Genomic DNA, 24,166 nt, shown 5'->3' on the forward strand with positions numbered 1-24,166 from the left:
GGCGAGCCAGCCCTAAGACTGCTCCCCCCAAGCAAGAGTCTTAGACTGTTAATCAGCCCAGCTATTTTTAATCTGCCTTCATTGCCAAACGTGGACCAGACACTGTAGTCTGCAAACTAATACGAGACATGGCCCTCATTCTCATGGAGGTTCAGTCCAGGTGCTTGTGGCGATGGTGCACTCCGGAATCTGCTCTGGGATCAGATCCTACACCATGAGCTTATCAATGAGGAGTCTCAGATTCCTCATCCTGTAAAATGGGCAAAATGATGGCAAACTGATAGCACTCAATTCATAATAGTGACTATTATTATAAATCTTTTAAAGCAAAATTAGTAAGTCCCAAGAGATTCCTATTGAGCTCCAAGGAGCTCTGACATATGGTTTACTCACTATACCTTTGAGGTGAGGTAAGACTGGAGTGTACAACGAGGAAAAAATAGCTAGGAGGGCAACAGACAGACAGGTAAAAAAAAAAAAAGGTGAGATTCGTCTGATGAGTAGACTATAGGTGAAAGGCAAGGGCACTGCAGCCGCGCAATGGAGCGCAGCTCTGCATCACATGTGTGCCCATCAATTCTGACACACAGCCCCTGTGCGGGGCGGGGGCCACCGGGGCTCAGTCCTGACTTGTCATTCATTAGCACTGTGCTTTGGGTAAGACACTTAACTTCTCCAGGGCTCACTTTTCTCATCCCAGCCTGGGTTTGTCCACCAATCTTGTAGGGTTCTTATGAGGATTAAAGAGAGTGTAATCAGTGCTGAACATAGTATAGCTGTTTTTATTTCTACTGGTGTGGAGGGCAGGGAGTGCTCAAAATTACTCACAGGAACGAGCTCGGAGGGAGGGAGGGGGTGGAGACAGAGCTCATGAAAAAGCAAGGTGGACCAGCTGAGGTGGGCCCTGAGTGCACAGCTTCTTACCACAAGGTATGCAATCCAGGAAAAAGGAAATGAACGCCACAGAGACACAAATGCAGAGATGGAAATGCCAATGACAGGTCGGTATCAAAAAAGCCCAATTTTGTTTTTTCAAAAATTGTGTTTATTCAATGAATAGTAATTATATCCCAACTTTGTACATTCCCTGTGCTGGGCACTTGAGTCTAATGATGATCAAAGATGACACAGCCCCTACCATCATATAGCTCACATTCCAGTAATGTCACCTCTGTCTACTGAAACAATGTCTTAACACTAGGTACAACTGTACCTCTTGCAAATATGTAAGCCAGAAGTCCCTGCCTGATATTCCCTAGGAGAGTGAAAGAAGTAATCTAACCACCTATCTTATTCTATTTAAATCTACATTCCCAAATTTTTAAAAAAAATATTTATCAGCATATAAATGGATTAATCAGCATATAAATGGATTAATTTTTTTTTAATTCAAATTAGAGTCTGTATACAGAAAGTAAGCAGAGGGAACAAGAATTTGAGAGGCATACTGTCTTTCGTTCCCTGGCTGCATTGTATCAAGGACAACTACTTTTTGTTTGATTCATTTGCTACAAGAAAACTTTTGAATAGCTATCAATACTTAATAGGATAGAGCCCCCACCCCCCCAAAAAATTTAAATCACAGTAATGGGGAGATTTTAAACCATTTATGAAACTAGTAACACACGCCATTCCCCAGATGAGGGGGAAAAAAAGAAATTCACATTTGTTGAGCTTCTACTACGTGTCAAGTCTTCTAAATATTTATCCTATTTAATCCTTGCAACTGTTCTGTGAGGAAGCATCATTATCCGCAAAACAGAGAAACTGAATTTTTGAAAGGTTTAAAAGAAGACACCTAAAGTCACAACACTGATCAGTGACAGAGCTGAGCTCAAACTCAGGGTTTCCTGGCTAAAACACACAAACAATCTCCACTACAGCACACTTCGTAAAAACTCACTTTTAGGGAAAGGAAACATTTTGTGAAAACACAAAATCCATTCATCTATGTGGTACCCTTCCTGGGTGAATATGCAACTATGTTACCCTGTATAAAAATTAAAAGGGCAGAAGAAAGATCAAGGTTTAGGGAGAATGAGAGCTCCAGGTAAACAGCAATAATAGTACTCACTCCCACTTCACAACCACTTTCCAAGCAAGCCAGCCATCTAAACTCAGGTCACCATCTATGCATTCCATTACCCTCCCCTACACAGGAAATCTGCTCTCTCCCCACTTACTACACCTTCTACTATCTCCAATCAAGCGATAGAATACATTTGTTCAAAAAGCATAACTATATTCTATACCTGGCAAGACAATAATAAAAATCCAAGGGACAAATATTTTCTGCATGCCTAATACACAGGAGTCACTGGCAGTGGAGACAGCTAGTTCCCCACCAAAAGCCATCCTCCCCATTTCCTAATTCTGGTGAGAAGGGCAGTGCGTGCAGGTCAAGGCCTACATTTCCTGGCTTCCCTTGGATCCAGACCACGTGACACAATCCTAGCCAGTAAGATATGATCAGAAGCTCCCAGTTATTCCCCAGTGGCGCGTTAATAACTGGCAGAACTAGCCTGTATGCCCTTGGTTCTTCCCATTTTGTATGCCAGGAATGTGAGCCGGATGGCTAGCGATCTGCATTTATCTTTCCATAAAAGGAAAAGGGACCCACACTAAGGAAGATACAATAGAAAGCAGGAAGGAGCTTGGTTGCCTGAGGACATTGCTGGACGGCTACATTAGCCTGGGACCAATTCTTCTTGTAAAGTGAAAGAAAAATAAATCTCTCCCCTGCTTAATATGCTGTCATTTGAGTTTTCCGGTTACATGAAATTAAATTCAGCCTGTAACTGACAAAGCACTTTATTTAAAGGGTCTTTCCCTTAAAAATGTAAAAACAAATTTTGAAAACCAAATAATGCAAGATATATAAAACATACACAAGGTCCATAGAAAAAACTAAAAGTCAAATATGAAAAGCCAGAAAGCTTAAGATACACACCTAAGGAGAGCTAATAAGACTTAAATATCATAAAAGGTAATAACAAAATTGATGTCACATGGCAGTAGTTACTGCATTGAGAAATGAGTCATAAAGGTGGATCCATGGACACTCGAGTCAAGACACCATTAAGACAGATGTAATAAGAAACAGTCTTAGAAGGTTTCAGGATGGTAACCACAGCCTGAGCTGGGACACAGACAGTAACAGGATCCTGGAGTTGTCTACAGGTCATGGAGCACAAAACTGCGTGCAGAAGTACAGTGGGACAAGCACCAAACCCTGTTTGGAGCACAAGGAGAAAAACGATGTGCTGGAGTGGAGGCTTCATATGAAGCTGAGGAAACCCCCAAAGGTTTCAAAGGCCGCAAAGCACAGTGAATGCTACATTCGCTTGGACTGATTTTGTATGTATTTAAAAGCTTCTGGGCAAAATAGTGATATGATGATGATCTATATTCTTTCATTCTTTACAAAATTGTTTTTAGAAATTCACAGCAATAATTCTAATTGTATGAGGAGGGAAATGAATATAACAAACTATTCTCTTGTATAGATGGGGAATTGGATCTTTTGATAAATGGCATTGCTCCATATTATACTCATGAATTTTGGATTTTCAAATGATTTGAATCTTATAAAAAATATATTCTAAAAAGTATTCCTTTTTTCTCTGAGATTCTGGAAGACACGTTAGAATTCTGTGTGCCTATGAAAGTCTCTCATAATTGTAGTATGGCTAAAGAATGTAGAAATGCTTGGAAACAATTTGCAGAACAATTTTAATCTGACAGAGGTAGAAATCTTCCTACCCACAGAATCAGAATATGGGCATCTGGCCTTCAGACCTTCCAACCTTTATATAAAAAGAATGTGAATTTTATATTGCACTTAGTATAAGCCTTACAATGCTTGAGTTTTTGTTAACTCTCTGGGACCTTAAAATTGTTTCTTGATGTAATGAACGCTGGGTAAAACTGTCTTTCCATCTCTCTCTCTCTCTCATACTCTCTCTCTCTCTCTCTCTCTCTCGCTCTCTCGCTCTCTCACACACACACACACACACACACACACACACACACTTTGTTGCTTACAATTGCTGTCTGAATAAAATGTTTTCTACACTAGAGCATATGGGAGTTGGTGGAGGTGCAGAGGAAGATGAAAAGATTTGCCTAAGCTAATTCCAGACTAGAAGTTGAATGGCAGTTATACACACCATAAGGCAATTTCATTAACATATTAATTTCAGGAGGTAACACATATCTAATAAGAGAAACACAGTGGAAGTCACAAGACCTAGATTCTATTTCTAGCTTTGCCATTGACCTTCTGGGTGATCTTGCATAAGTCACTCAACATCCAAGAGACTCAGTCTTCTCATTTGAAAAAAAAAGGCATAACCTAGTTATCTGAGAAAAATGCTATGAGGTGAAGAGCTCATTCAGAACACTTGATGAGGATGCGATCATTTCTGAGAGAGATGATGAAACTTTCTTCACTGGAACCTTGATTAACTAGAATCAAGGAAATCGGATCCTGATAGAATTAGAAAAAGTCAAAAATTTATTTCCAATTTACTTGACAGAGAGTCCACTGAACTAGTCTGTTCCTCAAAGATGAAAGTATATTTAATGTGCTACGAAAAAGACCCATACCATGTTAAGAGCCGTGTTTAAAGTTCAAGTTCCCAACCAATCTCAGGAGATCTTATGCCCACTTAGATCAGATATGCTTGCTGATAAGAAAATTACTCCCTAAAACTATTAAGCATTTTCAGAAATACCCTCAGCCTTTCAAATGATTAGGATTCCAGTTGACAAATTATTTTGCAAGAACCACTCGTTCAGGATGAGCCAACTCTATACCAAGCCTGTGGAAAAGGCACCTAGGTTCTTTGGAAAATGAGAAGCTGCCCCAAAATACTGAGAAATGCTTGTATTAATTTGTATCATCTTAAACTATGGTGCATATAGAAAACAAGTTAATTACAAGTGTGGAATAATTTCCTATCTTAGAAAACAAAGGCATGGTGTGACCAGAGCAGATGGATATTTTTTAGTCAGAAAAACACCCAGTTTCTAAAATAAGAGATACTAAGATTTTCAGAACAGTCTTATCAACAATGGGTCCTCTGGGGATTAAACTGTTGGGAGAAAGAAATAGCATTAAGTATTTTCAGCAAATGATGCGCTAAATTATATGAACATTTAATATGTGTACCAACTGGAAAGCAATAACATGGACTTGGGCTTAGGGAATTTTGACTTATGTTAATTATTATAATAGAAACCTGACTAGAAGCTTATTATAAAAGAACCAAGAGAAATCACAACGATGTATCCATTGGCAGCTCAGACCTAACATCACTTATAATCACAGCTTTCCAGAGTAATCCTGTTTTGCTACTTACCAACCAGTGCTGGGTGTTATATTCTAGCTAAGTTTTACTCATACAAATTTACTCATACAAATTTCCCCTAGACTAACTGCTCCAAATCCTTGAAAATGATAGCATCTTCTTCTAATGTTTTATACTCTAATAAGAAATGGTTTAAATATTTTATTATACTTATGAAAATTCAAAATATATTATTTGAGTCACAGAATTATAGACACAAATAAGACTGAAGAGAGCATTTAATGAAAATCTCTCCACTATTACATTATAGGTGAGAAAGTAGTGACTCAGAGAGTTTAAATGACTTGCCCAAGATCACACAGCTAGGAAATGGAGAATCCAGGTGGCATGCTTTCCACCACACCAATATGTTGTGCAAAAGAACCACATGATGAAAATTTCTTGGTTAATCCAAAGAAATTATTATTAATTAACTGGATAAAGAAGAATTATTAACTGGATAAAGTATTAACTGGATAAAGAAGAATCCAAACACAAGGATATAGATTTGATATACGCTATTATACCTTTTCACATTGCCAGTGACTCAGGTAATCTATATGGTCATTATTAATGTACTACTAAGTCTACATCAAAATAAAGACTCCAGCTCAATGCAAAATATTTTTAATTAAATTTGCTTAAGATGAAAGAAAGACATCAAGAAAGATAAGAACAAATGTTGGCAAAATTATCATATACTGTTTTACTGCCAAGTAAAATGTCCCTGGTGAATAAGTAGTCAACTGGATAAAAAAAAAATTAAAAACCTAAAACTTAAAAACAATGAAAAGAGACACTTCTTTTAAAAGACACCCTAATTGTAAGATTTGTCATTTTCAAATAAATTAAACCATGACCTTTGACTTAGTGAAATACACTAATAGTTAACCATTAAAAGTCAGGTACGGAAATAAACATTACAGTTTCTAGTATCACCAAAACCATTCAGAAAGCACAGTGTCAAAATGTGTTTTGGTGCTTTTTCTTTGCTATACAACAGATTTGATTCTTTAAGGATTTCAATACACGGTTCTTATTTGGTATATTTACAAGAGAAGTTTAGTATATTCAGCTTTACTTAAATGCTACATCACATGGTGTATTTATTACCTTATAAAATACGATGTGGCAAGTAAGACACAGAAATAAACTTTACAAAAAACTAACAGACAAAATATTTCACACACAGGATTGACTGCATTAATAATTAACAGAAAGCCTTTTCACAAGGGAACTTAATGGAAAGTTTTTCTTAAGCAAGTAAGCAGAAACTCAATAGAAATGGGTAGAAAACCAGAGGAAAAGAAACTGGTGCCATATGTTTTAAACAGTAAAACAATTATATCGTCCATTCAACAATGAAGATGGATGTATCACGAATTATAGTGAAACAAAGAATCTGCTCCTTAGTAAACAAATATAAAACATAATAGCTAGCAGATTGCCTATTGAACTAAAGGCAAAGAGGCCTGAAGTTACAGTAGAAGGGGAAAAAAAAAAGAAAGAAAAATCTTCAATACAGTCTCTATCACAACGCCCTGAAATCGAGACCAAACTACTTTCACATGGAGCTTTTCGTACTACAGAGATGTTCTGGCCCAGCTTTTTTTTTAATAGTCTAATTTCAATAATCTATCCTTTAATCACCTATAGCCTCAATGAATTATAGCCTCTCTCAGGATATGTAACGAAAGTTTCCAACACATTAATAAACACAGTAACAGGAAATTAAAAAACAGCAAGAAAAAGAAAAGAAAAAAGGCAGAAGTCACATACCCTTTTCTGTAGAACTATGGGCGTTATTGCAGGCAGAGTGACTCTTCTTGCACTCAAACTCATGCCTGCTCTTCTTAGAGTGATCCCCTCCCGTAGATCATGGACGAAATGAAAGAAATCTTTTACAGTTACTCCTTGGGAATCTCGGGGCTCAGTGCAAAGAAACAACTAGGAAAGTAATAAATGTCACTCTGCTTATGTGATTCCAATCTACCAAAGCCAATTAAGGATGGCTGTGGGACAGGACAAGGCAGCAACCAATCAAAGCCCAGAAAACTCCGCCTTTGTCCTTGGAAACACATTCTGATACTTTTGTTTATGATATTTAAAGAACCAGATTAACAGCCATCTAGTTCACTTAACTTTTTTTTCCAAAACAGTGCAATTCAATGCCATTCTTTGTTGACTAGGCAGTTATGTCTTTACTTTACTGAAACATTTCAACATATGGCAGATAAGAAACTGTTTACATTGGTCTATTTAAAGTGTATAAATATGCAGATGCACTAAATTTACTTATGCTACTCATAAAAGTGATAAATGGGTAGATTGAAACATATTATATGAGGCACAAAAAATAATCCTGAAGTTAGAATTGGTCCAAAGGTGTTAAACTTTACAAGTCATAATAAAAGGATTTTAATATATATTTATGTACTTCGTCTCCTAAACAGCTAAAATTTCTGTATTATGGACCTTTTAGCTGTCCTTGAAGCTACACACTTAACTATTCCTGTTAAATATTACCTTAACAATCAACCTAAATAATACTGTTAAATATAAATGGGGCATTAAACTACAACGTATGAATTGCAAATGCTAATGTTTTTTAAAAGCACAGATCTGTGTAATTGAGCACATTTCATTCAATTCAAAGCATTTAAATAAGCATGCTCAAAGCATTCTCAAAAGTTTAACAACCATTTTGCCTTTTTTTCTTACAATAACTAAAAATTGTATTCCAGTATTTTCGAGGGTTGGAGAAGGGTCCATTTCTGGTTAATGAGAAAATTTTCAATAATGTCTAAATAAAGAGTAAGAGAAACACAAAAATGACAAAAACTATTGCAATATTAAAACTAATCTGAGTTTTTATATTATAAACTCCCTTTGGACCGATTCCTTAACAAGCACCTACTCAGTGCTCTTCAACCAGGACACAGAGAATGACATGCTGCGTTCAGCTTGAGGGAAGCTCCCTGTCACTTCTAGATCACAAAGTGGTTGTCGTAGTAACAGGGCAAAATGCGAGATTCTCGGCAACTCAGATACAAACTTTCCATTTCATTATCTAGACTGCTACTGGGCAGAGTTCATTTGGGTGTGTTTTATATGCACGGTGATCTCATATTCCTCAAAAGAAAAAAAGAGACACTACAAACTCTAGGGTTCCCTACTTTGAATTTCAAAACCTACACAGCTCGCTCACAATGGCAGCTGGGGGGGAATTCACTTAGTAAAAAAGTCACAGGCAGATCTAATTTGTGGGCATTCATTTTATTCTTATCCTACTAGGTTTATCATGGTCTTTTAAAATAAAACTACCAACAAAAATCTACTAATACTGGGAGGGGAGTCACCATTTGTGAAGGAAAAGATTTTGGTTTAACCTTGAGTCACTTTTTTGGCAGGCACACAATAACAAAGCCCATGGTTACTACATAATTTCAAGTTTATTATCTACAATTTTTCTTTCTTCTTTTCTCAATTTAGGCTTTGAATATTACAAAGAAGTGTTATCTCTGGTCTCAGAAAGGGTTCCACCATAATCAAAGCAATTCATTCCACTAAATCATGAGGCAAAGAACCCACTATGTGCCAGGCAGTGTGTTAGGTGATAAGTACATGCTAATGAGTAAGATATGGTCACTGCTTCATAGTGAAATAGAGATACTCATTTTTAAATTAAAAATCACATTCAGTAAAGGGCTGAGTCTCACTGTGATTAAATGCCAAGTACCAGGGGTGCACCAAGTTAGAAGAAACTACACATCAGAGGTGAGATCACGGCAGGCTTCAAGGAGGAAACGACATTTGCTTTGAAAAGTGAGTAAGAGAAAAGACTATGCAGAACTTGATAACTGATGGAGATACAGAGTGAGGTTCTCAAAGCCGACTGCAAGTTTTGAAGTCTAGGCGAATGGGGAGTCAGAGATGCTGTTTTACATCACATGATAGAGCTTTTTAAACACCAAAATGCATCCTTCAAGTCAAAACAATGTCCAGGCTCTATATTCATTACAGTGCAACATACCTGTCCTTAAAAACTATTCTACAGACAATGAACTGCTGAAGTATGATAGGTCATCTCTTTGGAACTCTTGAAAAGCTGAAGTTCATAAATTTTCAGTGAAAACCATGAAGAGTGAAATGTGGCATTTTGTGACTCTATGTTGCCAAAAAGGTCTTTGAAAAAAACTCAAATACACTTTTCACAGTCAGCAGGCTGAAAGACTAATGAGACAACACTCACACTTAATAACAGGCAGAGTCTCATTTTTCAGCGATCTTTTCCACGTGTTCCTAGTGACTGCTTTATCTCACTTCCTAGTTATTGTAGACACTGATTCAAAATTTAACTTGAGCCCATGCTTTTTTTTTTTTTTACCATTATTATAAATGGCTTGCACCACTCACTAACCTTGCCACCTGAGCCTTAATTTCTTCAGCTGCTGCTAAATGGGGATAAAAAGCTATGGTCAACAATTTGGGGATTGCTATGAGGATCAAGGATATCAGTTTTGTGTATGGTCTGGAAGAGCCCAAGGCAGGTGATGAAAAATACTCCGTGAACTGCTCCTGCAGAGGACTGGGCCTAAGATGCATTCTCCTTAGACTGTATCACAGATCATTATTTACAAAATTAATTTTTTTTTTTTTTTTTTTTCAGTATGCAGCCCTCTCACTGTTGTGGCCTCTCCCGTTGCGGAGCACAGGATCCGGGCGCACAGGCTCAGCGGCCATGGCTCACGGGCCCAGCCGCTCCGCAGCATGTGGGATCTTCCCGGACCGGGGCACGAACCCACGTCCCCTGCACCGGCAGACGGACCCCCAACCATTGCGCCACCAGGAAAGCCCTACAAATTAAATTTTGATATAACAGGGTTGCAAACAATATAGCAAGGTCAACAATGAAATACTATAGAATAGCACTGTACATTATTTTGTTCTTTGCTCAACACTGATAGAACAAGAGTGAATTTTGTCGCTCAAAATATGCATATCAAAGTTTCAATGTGAATTAAGAATAACACAAAAATAATAAATAATAAGTATTATGATGATAATTAATAATATTTAAGTGAGCACCCAGTATGGGCCAGGCATTGAGCTAGTTTTCATTGAATCCTCATGACAACTCTATGAAGCAGGTACTAGCTATTCAATAGATGAGGAAACTGACGCCAGAAGAGCAGAAGGCTAAAAATGGTCTCAGATACAAGAATATATTGCAAAAACTTATCCAAATCCACGAAGTACATAAGTCAATCAGCCAAGGTGAAAACCACATCTGGCCCTCTCCAAGATACGCTACTATTCTACTCTACAATATTCTCTCCCACATTGTACTATATAATTTGATGTAGTATTAGCATAAAATGTCATCTTCATACCACCCTTGTTTCTGATGTTCCTAAGCATTTGTTTTACTAACTCACCTAATAAATATGCATAGAGGGCCTTACTATGTGTAAAGTACTATGCTATTTGCTATGGGGAATTCCAAGTTGATAACTCCTGCATATCAGAGGAGCTGACACATGGCAACATGTCAACACTTGGTCGAAGCAGTGCACAAGGTGGAATCTGGGCAGAAGAATGCAACCTAAGCACCAGCCAACTTCTAGGTTCCAAGCCTGCCTTTCAGACCTCTTCTCCCACTCAACATGAACAGAAGCTCCTTGGAGCTCCCTGAAGCACATTCGAGTTCCACCTCTTTTTTTGTAACGTTCACTCTCTAAAACCCACAAATCTTTTAAGGCCCAAGACCAGTCCCACCTCTTCTGAAAGTTTCACTGATCTCTCATCCTTCAAGCATCTCTCCTCTTTTTTCTTTGCACATACTACCTTAGAACTGAGAGGTAGAAAAGGAGGGAGTGACAACAAACACAGAGTGCCTGTCAAGTGTTAGGCACTTTACATATGGTATTTCATTTTATTCTAACAAACCTGTATAGCAGGCATCATTTGTTCCCATTTTACAGATTCAAACCATATCTATTTTTTCCAGACTATCTCTTTACCCTTCATCATATACCAGTTTAGTCAAGCTTCAGCTACTGTTTTCTATGTGTGAGCACCTTATATCATTTAGAATGTAGGCTCCCTGAAAGTAGGGACATGTGTAATTTCCCTTTAACCATCACTCTGTCACCCCAAGTGGCTTTATACATGGGGGGGGGGGAAATGCTATAAGGCACAAGAATGCTTCTTGATTACTAATTCCTAAAAATACTTCTTCAGCCAACCAATCAACCAGTCTCCTGCTTTACACAAAACACAACTTGGTTTGCCCCTCTATTTTCCTCCTGTATATTGTGCTATTGTGCTACCAATTTGGGGTAGCTCATTGCCCCTCCATATTCATTAACTCCCCCAAAGATAAAGATCAAAATTGACCCCTCCAAGAAGTCATTCCTCCATCTAAATTATATCATTCCTTGTTTTGTACTTTTTTTTTAGGACTTAAACTTTTCCATTCCTCATACCTTTCTCTGCACACACTAATACACTGCTTTGATAACTAATAAATCCTTTCATAGGCCCCAGTTGTTTGTCTAAGGAGACTATAATCCTTAAGTGTGGGACCCAGGATTTCATCTCCTGTGCTGCTCCCAGAATACCTAGCAGGATGCTCTCTGTACACAGTAGGCATCACGTTCACTCACAATCAATGTGGAAAGACTAGTCACTCCGGTTACATGGTGGACAAGCCCCCTTTCTCGTCTTAACAGTTGCTAGCCTTATGATTTATTCTGAACAAAAGCACACAGTCTTCTTCACAGGATCATTTGGATATTCTTTTGCCACCTGACATAGTTCTGTTAGTGGTCAGTAGTGTCGACACTAAATTTAACTGTTGTCCTAAGAACACCCGTTTTAGAAAAATATTAAAATATTTGGTTATAGCATTTAATAGCAATAAACAGTCTAGATCTTTAGACACAAACTCAGTACCTCTAGTTCTATCAGCTCATATTACTCAAAGACCTTTTGCTTCTCTAGGTATATGACAGGGCATCATTCTTTACACTTGATGGGCCTGATCTGACCTTCCTCTATCCTATTTCTCCCCCTCTACTCTGACAGTTCCTTCCTTCCATCAAAAAGGTCTAGGATTTCTTTTTTTTCATATTTATTTATTTTATTTATTTATTTGGTTGCACTAGGTCTTAGTTGCGGCAGGTGAGCTCCTTAGCTGTGGCTCGAGGGCTCCTTAGTTGCGGCATGCAAACTTTTAGTTGGGGCATGCATGTGGGATCTAGTTCCCTGACCAGGGATTGAACCTGGGCCCTCTGCATTGGGAGTGTGGAGTCTTAACCACTGTGCCACCAGGGAAGTCCCCTAGGATTTCTTACTGATTTAAACTCTGATAGAAAGTTTCTTCTTTTAAAGAAATTACTGAATGACTTATAAGCCTTAGTCATGATAAGTATAACCAATCTACAGTTCAGTCAAGTATTTTAAAAGTGCCTATGTATTCTTCACCTGACATAGTTTTCTAGGAGCATTATGGCTGCCTATCAAGGAGGCATAATGTATTGTACTGTCTACAGGAGGGCAGATGGACACTTAAAAATAAGTACAACTATATGTTAAGTTCTTTAACTGAGTATAAATAAAGTTCTGGAACCATAAAAAAGAAAGAGCTTAACTTCACCATGAAATAGCAGACAAGTTCCCTAAGTGGACAAAAGATCCAAGAATGAATGTAATTCCAAGTAATGGAAATATATACAAAGATGAAAAACATGGAAGGAGCTTCCAGACAAGAATGGTCCTTCTATGTCATACTCAGAAATTTGACTCTCATCCTCAAGGGTAGTGATATTTGATAAGATGTGAATTTTACCTCAGTGTGAAAGACAAACTATGGAATAGTGACTAGAAGGCAGGAAAACAGAAACAGAGAAATGAGTCTTAGAGAGAAATGGAAATTACCAGATTAGAAGGAAGTCAAGATTTCAAAGATGACAAGGAAGTAGAAACACAGGTCCAAGTGGTCAAATACATTAACAAATATAAATAAAATTATAACTTTTCCCTGTATTTGAGCTTCCAACATAAATTATAATTAACAAAAGTATAGGCTATAAAAAGATAAATGTCTTATCTACACTCTTCAAATTTCATATACTTTAAGGTTCTCTTAAGAAAAATAGTTAGATCAAGAAAGCAGACAAAAAACAAGCACCTAACTTTCTTCATGCCCCCCAAACCTTAAAATGACAAGAAGGAGAAGAAGGAGGAAGAGAAAGAAAATAAAGAGATAATTTCCTTGCTAAGAAAGAAGAAATAATTTTTTTTTTTTGCCATGCTGGGATATAAGAAAAGTACCTTCAGTATACCATAAATTAAAAGAATTTCTAGAAGCTAGAAATCACTGGCATTAGACTGATAAGAGCACAAGAAATTATAGCCAGAATTTGTGTATAAGAGAAAAGATGGTGAAGACAGATCCAGAGAACTTAGGTTTAGAGTATATTTAGAGAAAATATAAGGTCATCTTAAATACTATATAAATACTTACGAGAAAAGGAATGTAGAGGATGAGGCAACCCAGAACTTCCAAACATTACTGTAATAAACAAAGCTAACAACTAATAAACAGTACAGAAGATAAAGTTGAGAAAATGTCTCTCACAATGTGAAGGGAAAAGTCAAAGAAATGAAAAGAAAAAGAAACCATGGAGGAACAATCTAAAAAGATCAACACACATAGAATATGAGTTACAGAAAGACTAAAAAAAGAAAGCACAAGGAAAAAGAAAGAAAAGACAGAAGTTCCCTGAGCTGAATAAAGTTACAAATTTTAAACTAAAAGTGCCCCCCGATGGCTAATTTGAACAAAAAAGTAGTCATGTTAGACAAATAGTGGGAAATGTGACAAATTCAAAGAGAAAAGATAAAATTCCTAACACTTCCTGAGAGAGGAATTATCGTTTACCTGCAAGGTATGAGAATCAGACTGGCAACAAAATATTATCCAGTTTCTCAATATCCCCCATGAACATAGGCACAAAAATCCTTTAAAAATAACGGAAACAAAAGGAGGTCAGAAATCCATTTTTGCAGGAACACCATACCTCTGTAGCAGTGGGAAGTCATTATATTAAGAAAAATTTCACACCTTCCCATATCCCTTAGCTTAGAAGAATTAAAGGCTGAAAACAAAATTCAAACACAAAAAAGGAAAAGTCTTTTTAACTTAGTACTTAAACTGTGACTGTCTTCCTCATGAATCTCCCATAAATATGTTCCAAGAAAAACCCACTGCTTTGAAGATGAATAACAAAACAGAACCATCATCGAAATCTGTACAAACATACTATGAATGGGAAGAAAGGAGAAAAGACACAGGAAAAACAAAGGGCAGATGAGGACTACTTGCAAGAAAAGTAATGCCAAAGAACAGATAAAATTTAAGACCATACATTAAACCAAGAACAAAAAATAATTAATGAAGCAAAATCGTTATCTGTTCACACAAAAAGCAGACAATTAAAAGGATAGAGAAGAAACACCAAGACAGTAAGAGGAGATGAAACATTAGCTAGCAGAGCTCCAGAGATTTAAATGCTATGTATTGAAATCTATCAAAGTCGAGGTAATAGATGACAGATACAAAAAAGGCAACCAAAGAGAGAAGAAAACTGTTTTAAATTTAAGAAGTATTAGAAACAGAGAACTAAAGACAAGTAAAGGAGATCTATACATGTGTAACTGGAATCTCCCCAGAAGAAAATCAAAATAATGGAAAGGAATAAATATATAAAAATAAAATATAAGAAAACTTTTTATAATAAAATACCTACTGAAATCTGAAATAGATATATAGATATATATGTATAACTGAAATCACTTTGCTGTACACCTGAAACTTACACAACATTGTGAATCAACTATACCTCAATTAAAAAAAAAAAAGATTAGAGAGGCACATCAGAAACTCATTCCATACAAAGTTTACTTCTAAAAGAATTTAAGTATTTTCCTCTTAATAGGCTCTGATAGCCATATATTATTTTGCTCTGAAATGAGGGTTCAACATTCCACTAAAGGCGTGTTTCATACTCTGTTGAGAGAAGGACATCTTCGTACTTTCTGTGTAGATATGATTACGACTAAGATAAAACACGTCAGTATACTTTAGGGAAAAGAAATATAAGAGTTCCACTGTCTGAAAATAAGAATAGAGTTGTGCAGTGGGTTGGTCTATAATCCCAACATGGAGAATTAAGCTAACTTGTGTAATGTTCATTGATAATTTGTCCATAGCTTAATAGGTATTTAGCAATACGCTAGGAACAATAGTAAGCATATGTGATATTTTGTAAAAATTTATTAGTGTATTTCTAGCTATAAAATACAGAATGTAGAAGTCCGTATAGAGTGGTGTGAAAGCTTCAGTTGTAGTGTAACAGTAGGGAAATTTCAAACAAGATTTTAGGAAAAGGGTGACAATTATCATTCCATTCCTTATATTTCTATTGAGGGATGCATATTTTACTATACTCAGTTAATCTCTTCATACTCTTCTATAGTCTTTCTTTCCCCTACAGAAGAATGAGTAAGTTACAAAATAGGTAACAATGAGTTAAAAAAAAAAAAACTGTATTAATTTAGCTCAAACAATTGGCTCCATCTTGCATATCTTTTCTGCCACACTGACCAATAAATGGACATTGAGCTCTTTACCCTCACATGGCAAACGTAGTCGTAACTGAACCTAGGTTATGTCTCTCAAGACAAGACTGAAATGTTATTTCCTTCTTGTAATCTTATTTTCAGACCTGACAAGGTTTGAGGCTGGCCACTGGTACCCTATCATTCCCCGAAAGATTCTGCAGACCCATTTCACTCAGATGTGGGAGTCAAGGTCTGTTTTGTATGAAAAGTGAGTGGGTAGCTGGGAAACGAATAGAAAGTTCAAGTTTTCCTTATGGTCTATATTGATTTCCCTATTCCAAATTTACTACTAATAAATCTGAAACACTATTTTAATGCTTAAAAAATAAAATAAAATACATATTGAAGGGCACACGTCCCCAGAGAAACTCATTTTAATAGTCAACGGTAAAATGCCCAACTTTACTGGACTTGAAATTTACAGAATGCGTTGGACATCAAGGCAAAAAATCCCCAGTAGCTCATAAGGGAGAAATCAATCTGTTGCAGTATTTCTCCACAATAACATTCAACAAGTTTCAGTGGACCCCACTGTCTTTTAGTTACTCCACTGGATGGAGTAATGCTCATGAAATCCTTGGGGAAAGAAAATAGAAATGAGATTTTTAAATCTAGCAAAACTCATTGACTGTAAAGGTAACAGACAATATTCAAAAGTTTTGAACATATGAAAGCACATAAAATCTTGTTCCCATGGAACCTTCTTGAGGAATTTACTAGGAGATAAATTGCAATCATCCGAGAGCCAGCTGGAAAATTCAAAGTAAAAGGACTATAATAAATACCAAAACTAATTATGGGACTAAATCCCTATGTAATTGTGCTGCTATAATAAAATATAAGTAATATAAGCCTTAACATGCAGAAATGATAAAAGAAACATGGAAAGATAAAAGCTGAAGGAGGAAAAACATGGAATGTTACTGAGATCAAAAGATATTATTTTAAAACTGATAAATCACAGGAGAATTTAACTAAATTATTTTGTAATGCTAAAATCAGCTGGTAGAAAATGGAGGAGGAAGAAGAAAAATATTAATTTTATTATTGTTCCTTAGAGAGGATTAACAGATAATGTTTAAAGAAATAAGAGGTTTAAGGGTTTCCATGTAGTTATAGCCATAATGGTAACAGAAATATAAACCTTTCTAATTAAAAGAGCACAATGCTAAGAAGGCAGAACACCCTGTAAATTTTCTTCAAAACCTATAAATTTTAAAACATAATATAAAATAGTATAACAGTATTAACACCAAACTTTTATGTTATCTCAATAAATGTTAGAGAGCCAAACTTACCTACTGAAAGAAAACAAACTTTCCGTATGAATCATAAAGCAGATTCCACTCTATTCGGTGGGAAAGAGACTCCTATAACCCAGTGACTGAGAAAGTTTGAAAACAAAGAATGTGGTGGGGGCAAGGCGGGGGGGTGGGGGTGGGCGAGAAAGAAAAAAAAGAAAGGAGGGAAGGAGGGACGGAGAAAGAACAGAGGGAAGGAGGGAAGGAAAGAATACAGTGGTCAATATCATGCAAGACTGAACTCAGGACAGAAAAGCCCTAAACAAGCAATGAAGAAAACTTTAATGCTAAAAGATGTGATTCACAATAAAAAATATATTGGTTATGAATGTCTAGGTGTCATACAATACACATAGGTATAGGAAATATAAGGAAAATCGGATATAGACACACTATTAATAGACTACTATCCAACCCTCTCAAACCATGATGAACAGGTGTATTAAAAAGTAGATATAAATATGAAAAATATAAATAGGCTAATATAAACAACAAAATAGATTTAACTGTTACATTTCGAATTCTAATGTTAAGTCAGAGAATATAACTTCTCTTTAAGAAAATGCTTAGGGCTTCCCTGGTGGCGCAGTGGTTAAGAATCCGCCTGCCAATGCAGCGGACACGGGTTCGAGCCCTGGTCTGGGAAGATCCCACATGCCGCGGAGCAACTAAGCCCGTGCACCACAACTACTGAGCCTGCGCTCTAGAGCCCGCGAGCCACAGCTACTGAGCCCGCGTGCTACAAACTACTGAAGCCCACGTGCCTAGAGCCTGTGCTCCGCACAAGAGAAGTCACTGCAATGAGAAGCCCGCACACCGCAATGAAGAGTAGCCCCTGCTCGCTGCAACTAGAGAAAAGTCCGTGAGCAGCAATGAAGACCCGATGCAGCCAAAAATAAAATAAATAAAAATTTTTTTTAATTAAAAGGTTAAAAAAAAAACTTGGTCACATTTTAAGTCACAGATAAAATCCCAATAAATTCTAATAGTGGAAAGAATGCAGACAACAGTTTCTGATCACAGTACAATAAAATGAAAACTTACTAATAAAATCTGGGGTTAGGAAAAATTTTAAGACTCTTTATATAACTCTCCAAAGAAAAAAATAAAAGTTGAAATTGCAGAATATCTACATAATAATACTACTACAAATAAGGATAATGAATTTAATGAAAACACTACACATCACATCTTTTACAGCTAACAGTTCTCACGCTATAATTCATAGCCTTAAACACATATCTATTAATAAACAAGAATGAAAATAAATTCATTAGTATCCAAAATTTAGAAAATATCATTAACTAAAATCTGAGGAAAGCAGAAAGAAGAAATTTAGTAAAAATAAAAGTAGAAATTAAAACTTGGAAAAAAAGCAAAATGTAGAACTAATAAATAAATCCAAGATCTGATGTTTGGGGGAAAAAAATAAAATAGATAAATTGTGAAACAAATCAAGGGTGAAAAAAGGGAAAGTAACAATATATAATATAAGAAATAATACTTGAGAAATGAAGAAGCAATTAAAAGAATATTAAGAAAATACTTCCCACAATTTTATGTAAATAAAATCTGGATGAAATTGATAATTCTGTAGGACAATATAATTTATACATATTGAATCCAGCAAACAGAAAATTCAAAGACATTAATTACGATAGAAAAAGAGAGCAAGTTGTCAAAGAGCTATTCCCCAAAAAGGTGGGCCAGTACAGATAGTTTGTTTTACAGAGAAATTCTACATACTCTTTAAGGAACAGATGATGTCTCTGCTTTTCAAACTGTTTCAGAGTAAAGAAAATGTGTAATTATAGCCAAGAAAGTTAGAAGAACAAGATCAATGAGGAGTGTCTTTCTACACCTGACATACCTAACATAATATAAAAAGGCAGCCATCCAATTTTTAAAAAGTTACCTACAGATCCATGCGTATATGCAACAGTTGGTACTGAAAATCAAGGGAGAAAGGATGAGATACTCAAAAAAGACTGACTCTACCCGTTTGAGTACACAAAGGATATTCTTTAACCTGATACTAAAATGGACTCCAAAATTAGAAAACTAAAAAGAAATTCCCAAAATTTAACTAATTTAACTAATTTACATACGTTAGAAAAAATAACCAAAGAATTTTAATAATCTAGACCTAGAAGCCATAAAAAATTCAACAAATTAAACTTATAAATATTTTAATGTTTATAGTATGATAGATTCCATACATAAAATTCGAACACCAGGCACAGATTGAGAGAATATGTGTACAACATATTTAAGAGAGGACTAATACTTAGAATATATAAAGAGTTCCTAAAAATTAACAGAAAAAACAAATACCTCTCAAAATAAAAATGCACCAAAAGGCAGATATGAACACACAATTCACATACATATGAACAAACATATTACACCACTGAATATAAAAACTTGAAAAAAATATTCAGTCTCACTGGTAACAAAAGAAACATACATTAAAATAAGGCACTTTCACTACTGGAAAAACTTTTAAATATTGATAATGTCAAATGCTGGCACAAGTGTTAGGAAGAAAGTGGTACTGTCAGACACAAAAGAAAGTAGAATAAATGGGAATAGACTTTAAGGAATGAAATCTGGCAGCATCTATAAAAACCTTGAGAAGCCATGCCTTTTGATATAACTACTCCTTTCCTGATTCTCTAGACTAACTAGCATAAACATTAGAAAGGCATCTGGAAGAATGTTCACTGTATCATTGCTTACAAGAGAAAAATTTGGAAACAATTGATGTATTGAAAATGCTTACATATTAATAAAATATAATGCATTCAGTCTATGGACTAGTAGGTAGCAACTGACAGAACTAACATACGGATTAACAAAAAAAGATTGCAAAAACATAATGTTGAATTTTTTTAACTATAGAGCAATAATTTAGTATGATCCCATTTGTGTAAAAATCAAAGAAAATACCTATAGTTTCATATATACACGTGTCAGTAAACCCATAAGAAAAAAAAACCCTAAAAGAATCCATGCCAAATTTTTAACAATCTTGATCTTTAGGGAAGAAAGTGAGATTGAGGAGACCTGTGATCACGAAGTGGTTATTTTTAATGTATTTATTTTTTTATAATATTTATAGTTCATGTACTATTCATGTAAAACTTAAAATGCAAAGAACTATAAGATTATTCAAGTTAAAGTTCAAGTACTTAGTAAAAATAGAGCGTCATGAGCTCTGACTGCTCAAATATTGACAAGGACTCCTTAATACTTACTACACTCCTTACTTCTGAGCAATTATCTCTGGTATTAGCATTTAATGCATTCCATGATATGTTACCCATTTCTTTAAAATATATTGTATTTAGGAAGTACACATTACTGATAACAATCAGTAAATAGTAGAATTATCTGTGAGGTCATCTGTAATTTAGTACCCAGGAATCCTTTTTAAACGCCTCTGGTCAAATGGTCATTTAGCACACCTTGAAAACCTCTAACTGTGTATAGAAAGATAATAACTGCTGTGTGTTTATGACTTTGTACCCCTGTACCCATCAGGTTCCCAGCAGGTTCTTGTTAACTATTGGCTATATGAAGGAGTGCTCTAGTTGTTACGTTAGAACTTTCTTCCCTGAATCTCCTGTCTGCCTCTCCCCTCAAGCAAGTGCAACAACTCCATTTTAAAGAGAAAATATGTAATATGAGCCCCAAAATATATTTTTACAGACATACCCATGTCTTGCACATGTTCTACCTTCCTCGTTTCCAATTAAATTAGAAAATGCTCCTTTCTATCCTTGGCAGGCTGAATAACGCTACCCTCCATGAAAAAAAAAAAAGTCCACATCCTAATCCCCGGAATCTGTGGCTCTGTATATATTAGCTTACATGATAAAAAGGGCTTTGCAGATGTGATTAAGTTAAAGATCTTGATAACCGAAGATTATCCTGAATTACACAGGTGGTCTCAAGATATTCACAAGGGTTCTTACAAGGCGAAGGCAGGGAGGGTCAGCATCAGAAAAAGTGATGTGCCAACGGAAACAGAAATAAAGAGATGTAAAAACAGAAGCAGGGGTCAGTGATGTGGGACCAAGAGCCAGATGCTAGAAAAGGCAAGTAGATGGAGTCTCCAGAAGGAAAAAGGCTGACACCTTGATTTTAGCCCAATGACCTGGTTTCAGATTTCCAAAACTGTAAGTTAATAAATGTGTCTTGTTTTGATCTACTAATTTTTGTTGTAGTTTGTTACAGCAACAATAGGAAACTAATACATCCCCCTTTCTCTCCAGTTTCCTAGGAGCTCTTTTCTTTCTTCTGTATATTTAATCTTTTTTCAACCAGATTTCTCTCACTGGCTTTTAAACATACTGAAGCCCCTAGATTTAAAAATAAAAGATACTAAAATTTCTCTCCAGCTAAAATATCATTTTTTCTTTTAACAACAAACTTCTCCAACTATAATCTAAGGCTTCTACTCTGAAGGACTTAATCCAACCCTCTTACCAATGATTTCCTTGAAGCTAAGTAAAATGAACATTTTCATCCTCCCTTCTATTTGCCCTTCAGCATATGTGAACATTCTTGGCTAGCTTCTCTCTGTTGACTCTCATTTGGCCAGCTCACTCTGTCCAAAAACTTCAATTACCACCGTATAAGCAGATGCTGACAAACTCACATCTCCTGGTCAGATATCTCTGTGAAGCAACAGACACATGTATTTAATTGGATATTGATATCCCCATTTGGATGACTCAAATGCACCTTAAACTCAAAAAGTCCAAATCAAACTCACAATGTCATCATCTGACACCAAAATCTGGTCTTCTTCTAGTGTTTCTAGCTCAGTGAATGGCACTACCATCCATCTATTCAGCTGCAACAGCCAGAAATTTGGGCGTAATTTTGGACATGCCTCCTTGTTCATACCTCATATCCATCCTATCACCAAGTCTTGCTAATTTTACTTTGCAAATATCTCCAAAATCAATCCACTTATTTTCTTCTCTTATAGTTCATTCTAGGAATTAAGCGGAAGCTTCAGATCTTCACACACCTCCTCTTCCACACTGTTACCAGAATAGCTAATAGGAGAATACAGAAATTTGTGTCCTGGTAGAAAGATTCTCCCTCCTTACAGTTTCACCATGAGTATCCGTCTGAGAGTCCCTCAAAATAATCTCTTTATGCACTTTTCCCTGTTTACGTCAGCTACTCCAAGCCCAGAACTCCCAGGTCATCCATCCTCAGGCCCCATATTCTCTGGATCAGTACATCACCTCCTTGTCACCCCACACTTTCCCAACTGCTGAAATCATTTTACTATGCCTCTGGATCTCACAATTAATCATGAACAAAATCCCACAAAATTTAATCTCTTCTCTCAACTTTGCCTTCATTCTAACTGAACTCTCACTATCACTGAAGATCACTGTTCCACACTTCTCATGGCCCAGAGGTGGGCAGAAGTTCTTCTTGACTCTCATTGCTATTTTTAGATATATCTTCCTTCCTCTTTTCTAAATTTTCCAAGCTTTAAATCTTCTACCATTAAACTATACCACCCATTATTCCTCCTTGTGGCAGTTGTCTTTGGTCATCTCAGATACTCTCATGAACGGATTGAGGTTATCCATCCAATCAGAGACTAGAATGAACAGCCTCAGGAAGAAGGTGACTTCTTTAAAACTTCTTCAATTTTTGTATGCAATGTCCAACATTTGATTTAAAAAATCAACTGGCATACAAAAAAAAACAGGGCAGAGGGAGAGGGGAGGAAAGACCATACAAAAAGATCTAGATATTGGATCAGATATGGACTTCAAAATAATTGTAACTAATGTGTTCAAGAAAATAAATGACAAAATGAAGAATTCACAAAAGAACTCAGATCTATAAAAATAAATAAAATAGATATTCTAGAAGTGAAAAGTACAATAATAAAACAAAACCCTCAAAATATGGCTTTAATAGCAGGTTGGATATAGCCAAAGAGAAGATTAGTGAACTGGAATATTACAGTAAAAACATTCAGATTGATATAAGAAGAGCAAAGAGAAGGGAAAAAAGAGCAAAAGGTATATATGAGGCAAAGAAAAAAGATCATGAGGTCAGCAGAGAAAGAACTGGGAAAAAACAATATCTAAATACCTTTCTTCATATGGTCAAGATACTCCAAAACTGAGGAACGCCATTAAGTCAAAGAATTAAGAAGCACTACGCATGCCAAGCAGATAAATATTTTAAAATAATAACTAGGCTCACCTAAAGACAAAGGAAAATCTTAGAAGCAGCCTGAGAGAGCAAACTATCTTTGAAAAATCAGTAATAAGATTGACAGATAATGGTTTAACAGAAATGATAGAAGTCAGAATACAATGAAAAGACAACTGTAAAATGTTAATAGAAAGTAAAGCCAACCTAGCATGTTACACCCAGTGAAAATACCCTTCAAAACAGAGACACAGAAAGAAAACCAGAGATAATCTCTCACTAGCAGAACAGCTTTAAAAAAAATACAAGAGGGAATTCTTCAGGCAAAAGAAAATTGATTCCAGATTTTTTTTTACATGCAAGGAAGAGCAATGAAAAAGGTAAATATACTGGTAATTCAAAATGAATTTTGAATAAACATATTAATGCCTTATGAAGTTTAAAATATGTGTAGAATTAAAATATATGACAACATTAACACAAAGGATGGAAGGGCAATAATAGAGTCAACTGGTCTGAGTAGTGGTAACAGTACCACTTCAAGGAGTCAAGGATGCATGTTACAAAGTCTAGGATAATCACAAAAGGAATAGTAAAATAGTGTAAACCTACAAGCTAATAGAGTGA

General features: G+C 35.9%; 1 protein-coding gene across 12 annotated transcripts in view; it reads right to left on the bottom strand.

The window, feature by feature from the left end:
- The window catches only part of GRB14 (growth factor receptor bound protein 14), a 127,113-nt gene that overhangs the window by 63,161 nt on the left and 39,786 nt on the right, over positions 1-24,166 (bottom strand). The window contains exon 1 of one of the 12 annotated variants that reach the window (XM_012538171.3): positions 7,131-7,312. The exons of 10 other annotated variants lie outside the window; for them this stretch is intronic. In XM_012538171.3, coding sequence (XP_012393625.1) covers positions 7,131-7,193 — 63 coding nt within the window. In that variant the 5' untranslated portion in view covers positions 7,194-7,312. Of the gene's footprint in view, positions 1-7,130; positions 7,313-24,166 lie in introns of those variants that run through there. One more of the 12 variants, XM_033412605.2, reaches the window with a different exon arrangement.

Source organism: Orcinus orca, chromosome 7, assembly GCF_937001465.1.
Source record: "Orcinus orca chromosome 7, mOrcOrc1.1, whole genome shotgun sequence".
In the NCBI taxonomy this organism is placed as follows: Eukaryota; Metazoa; Chordata; class Mammalia; order Artiodactyla; family Delphinidae; genus Orcinus; species Orcinus orca.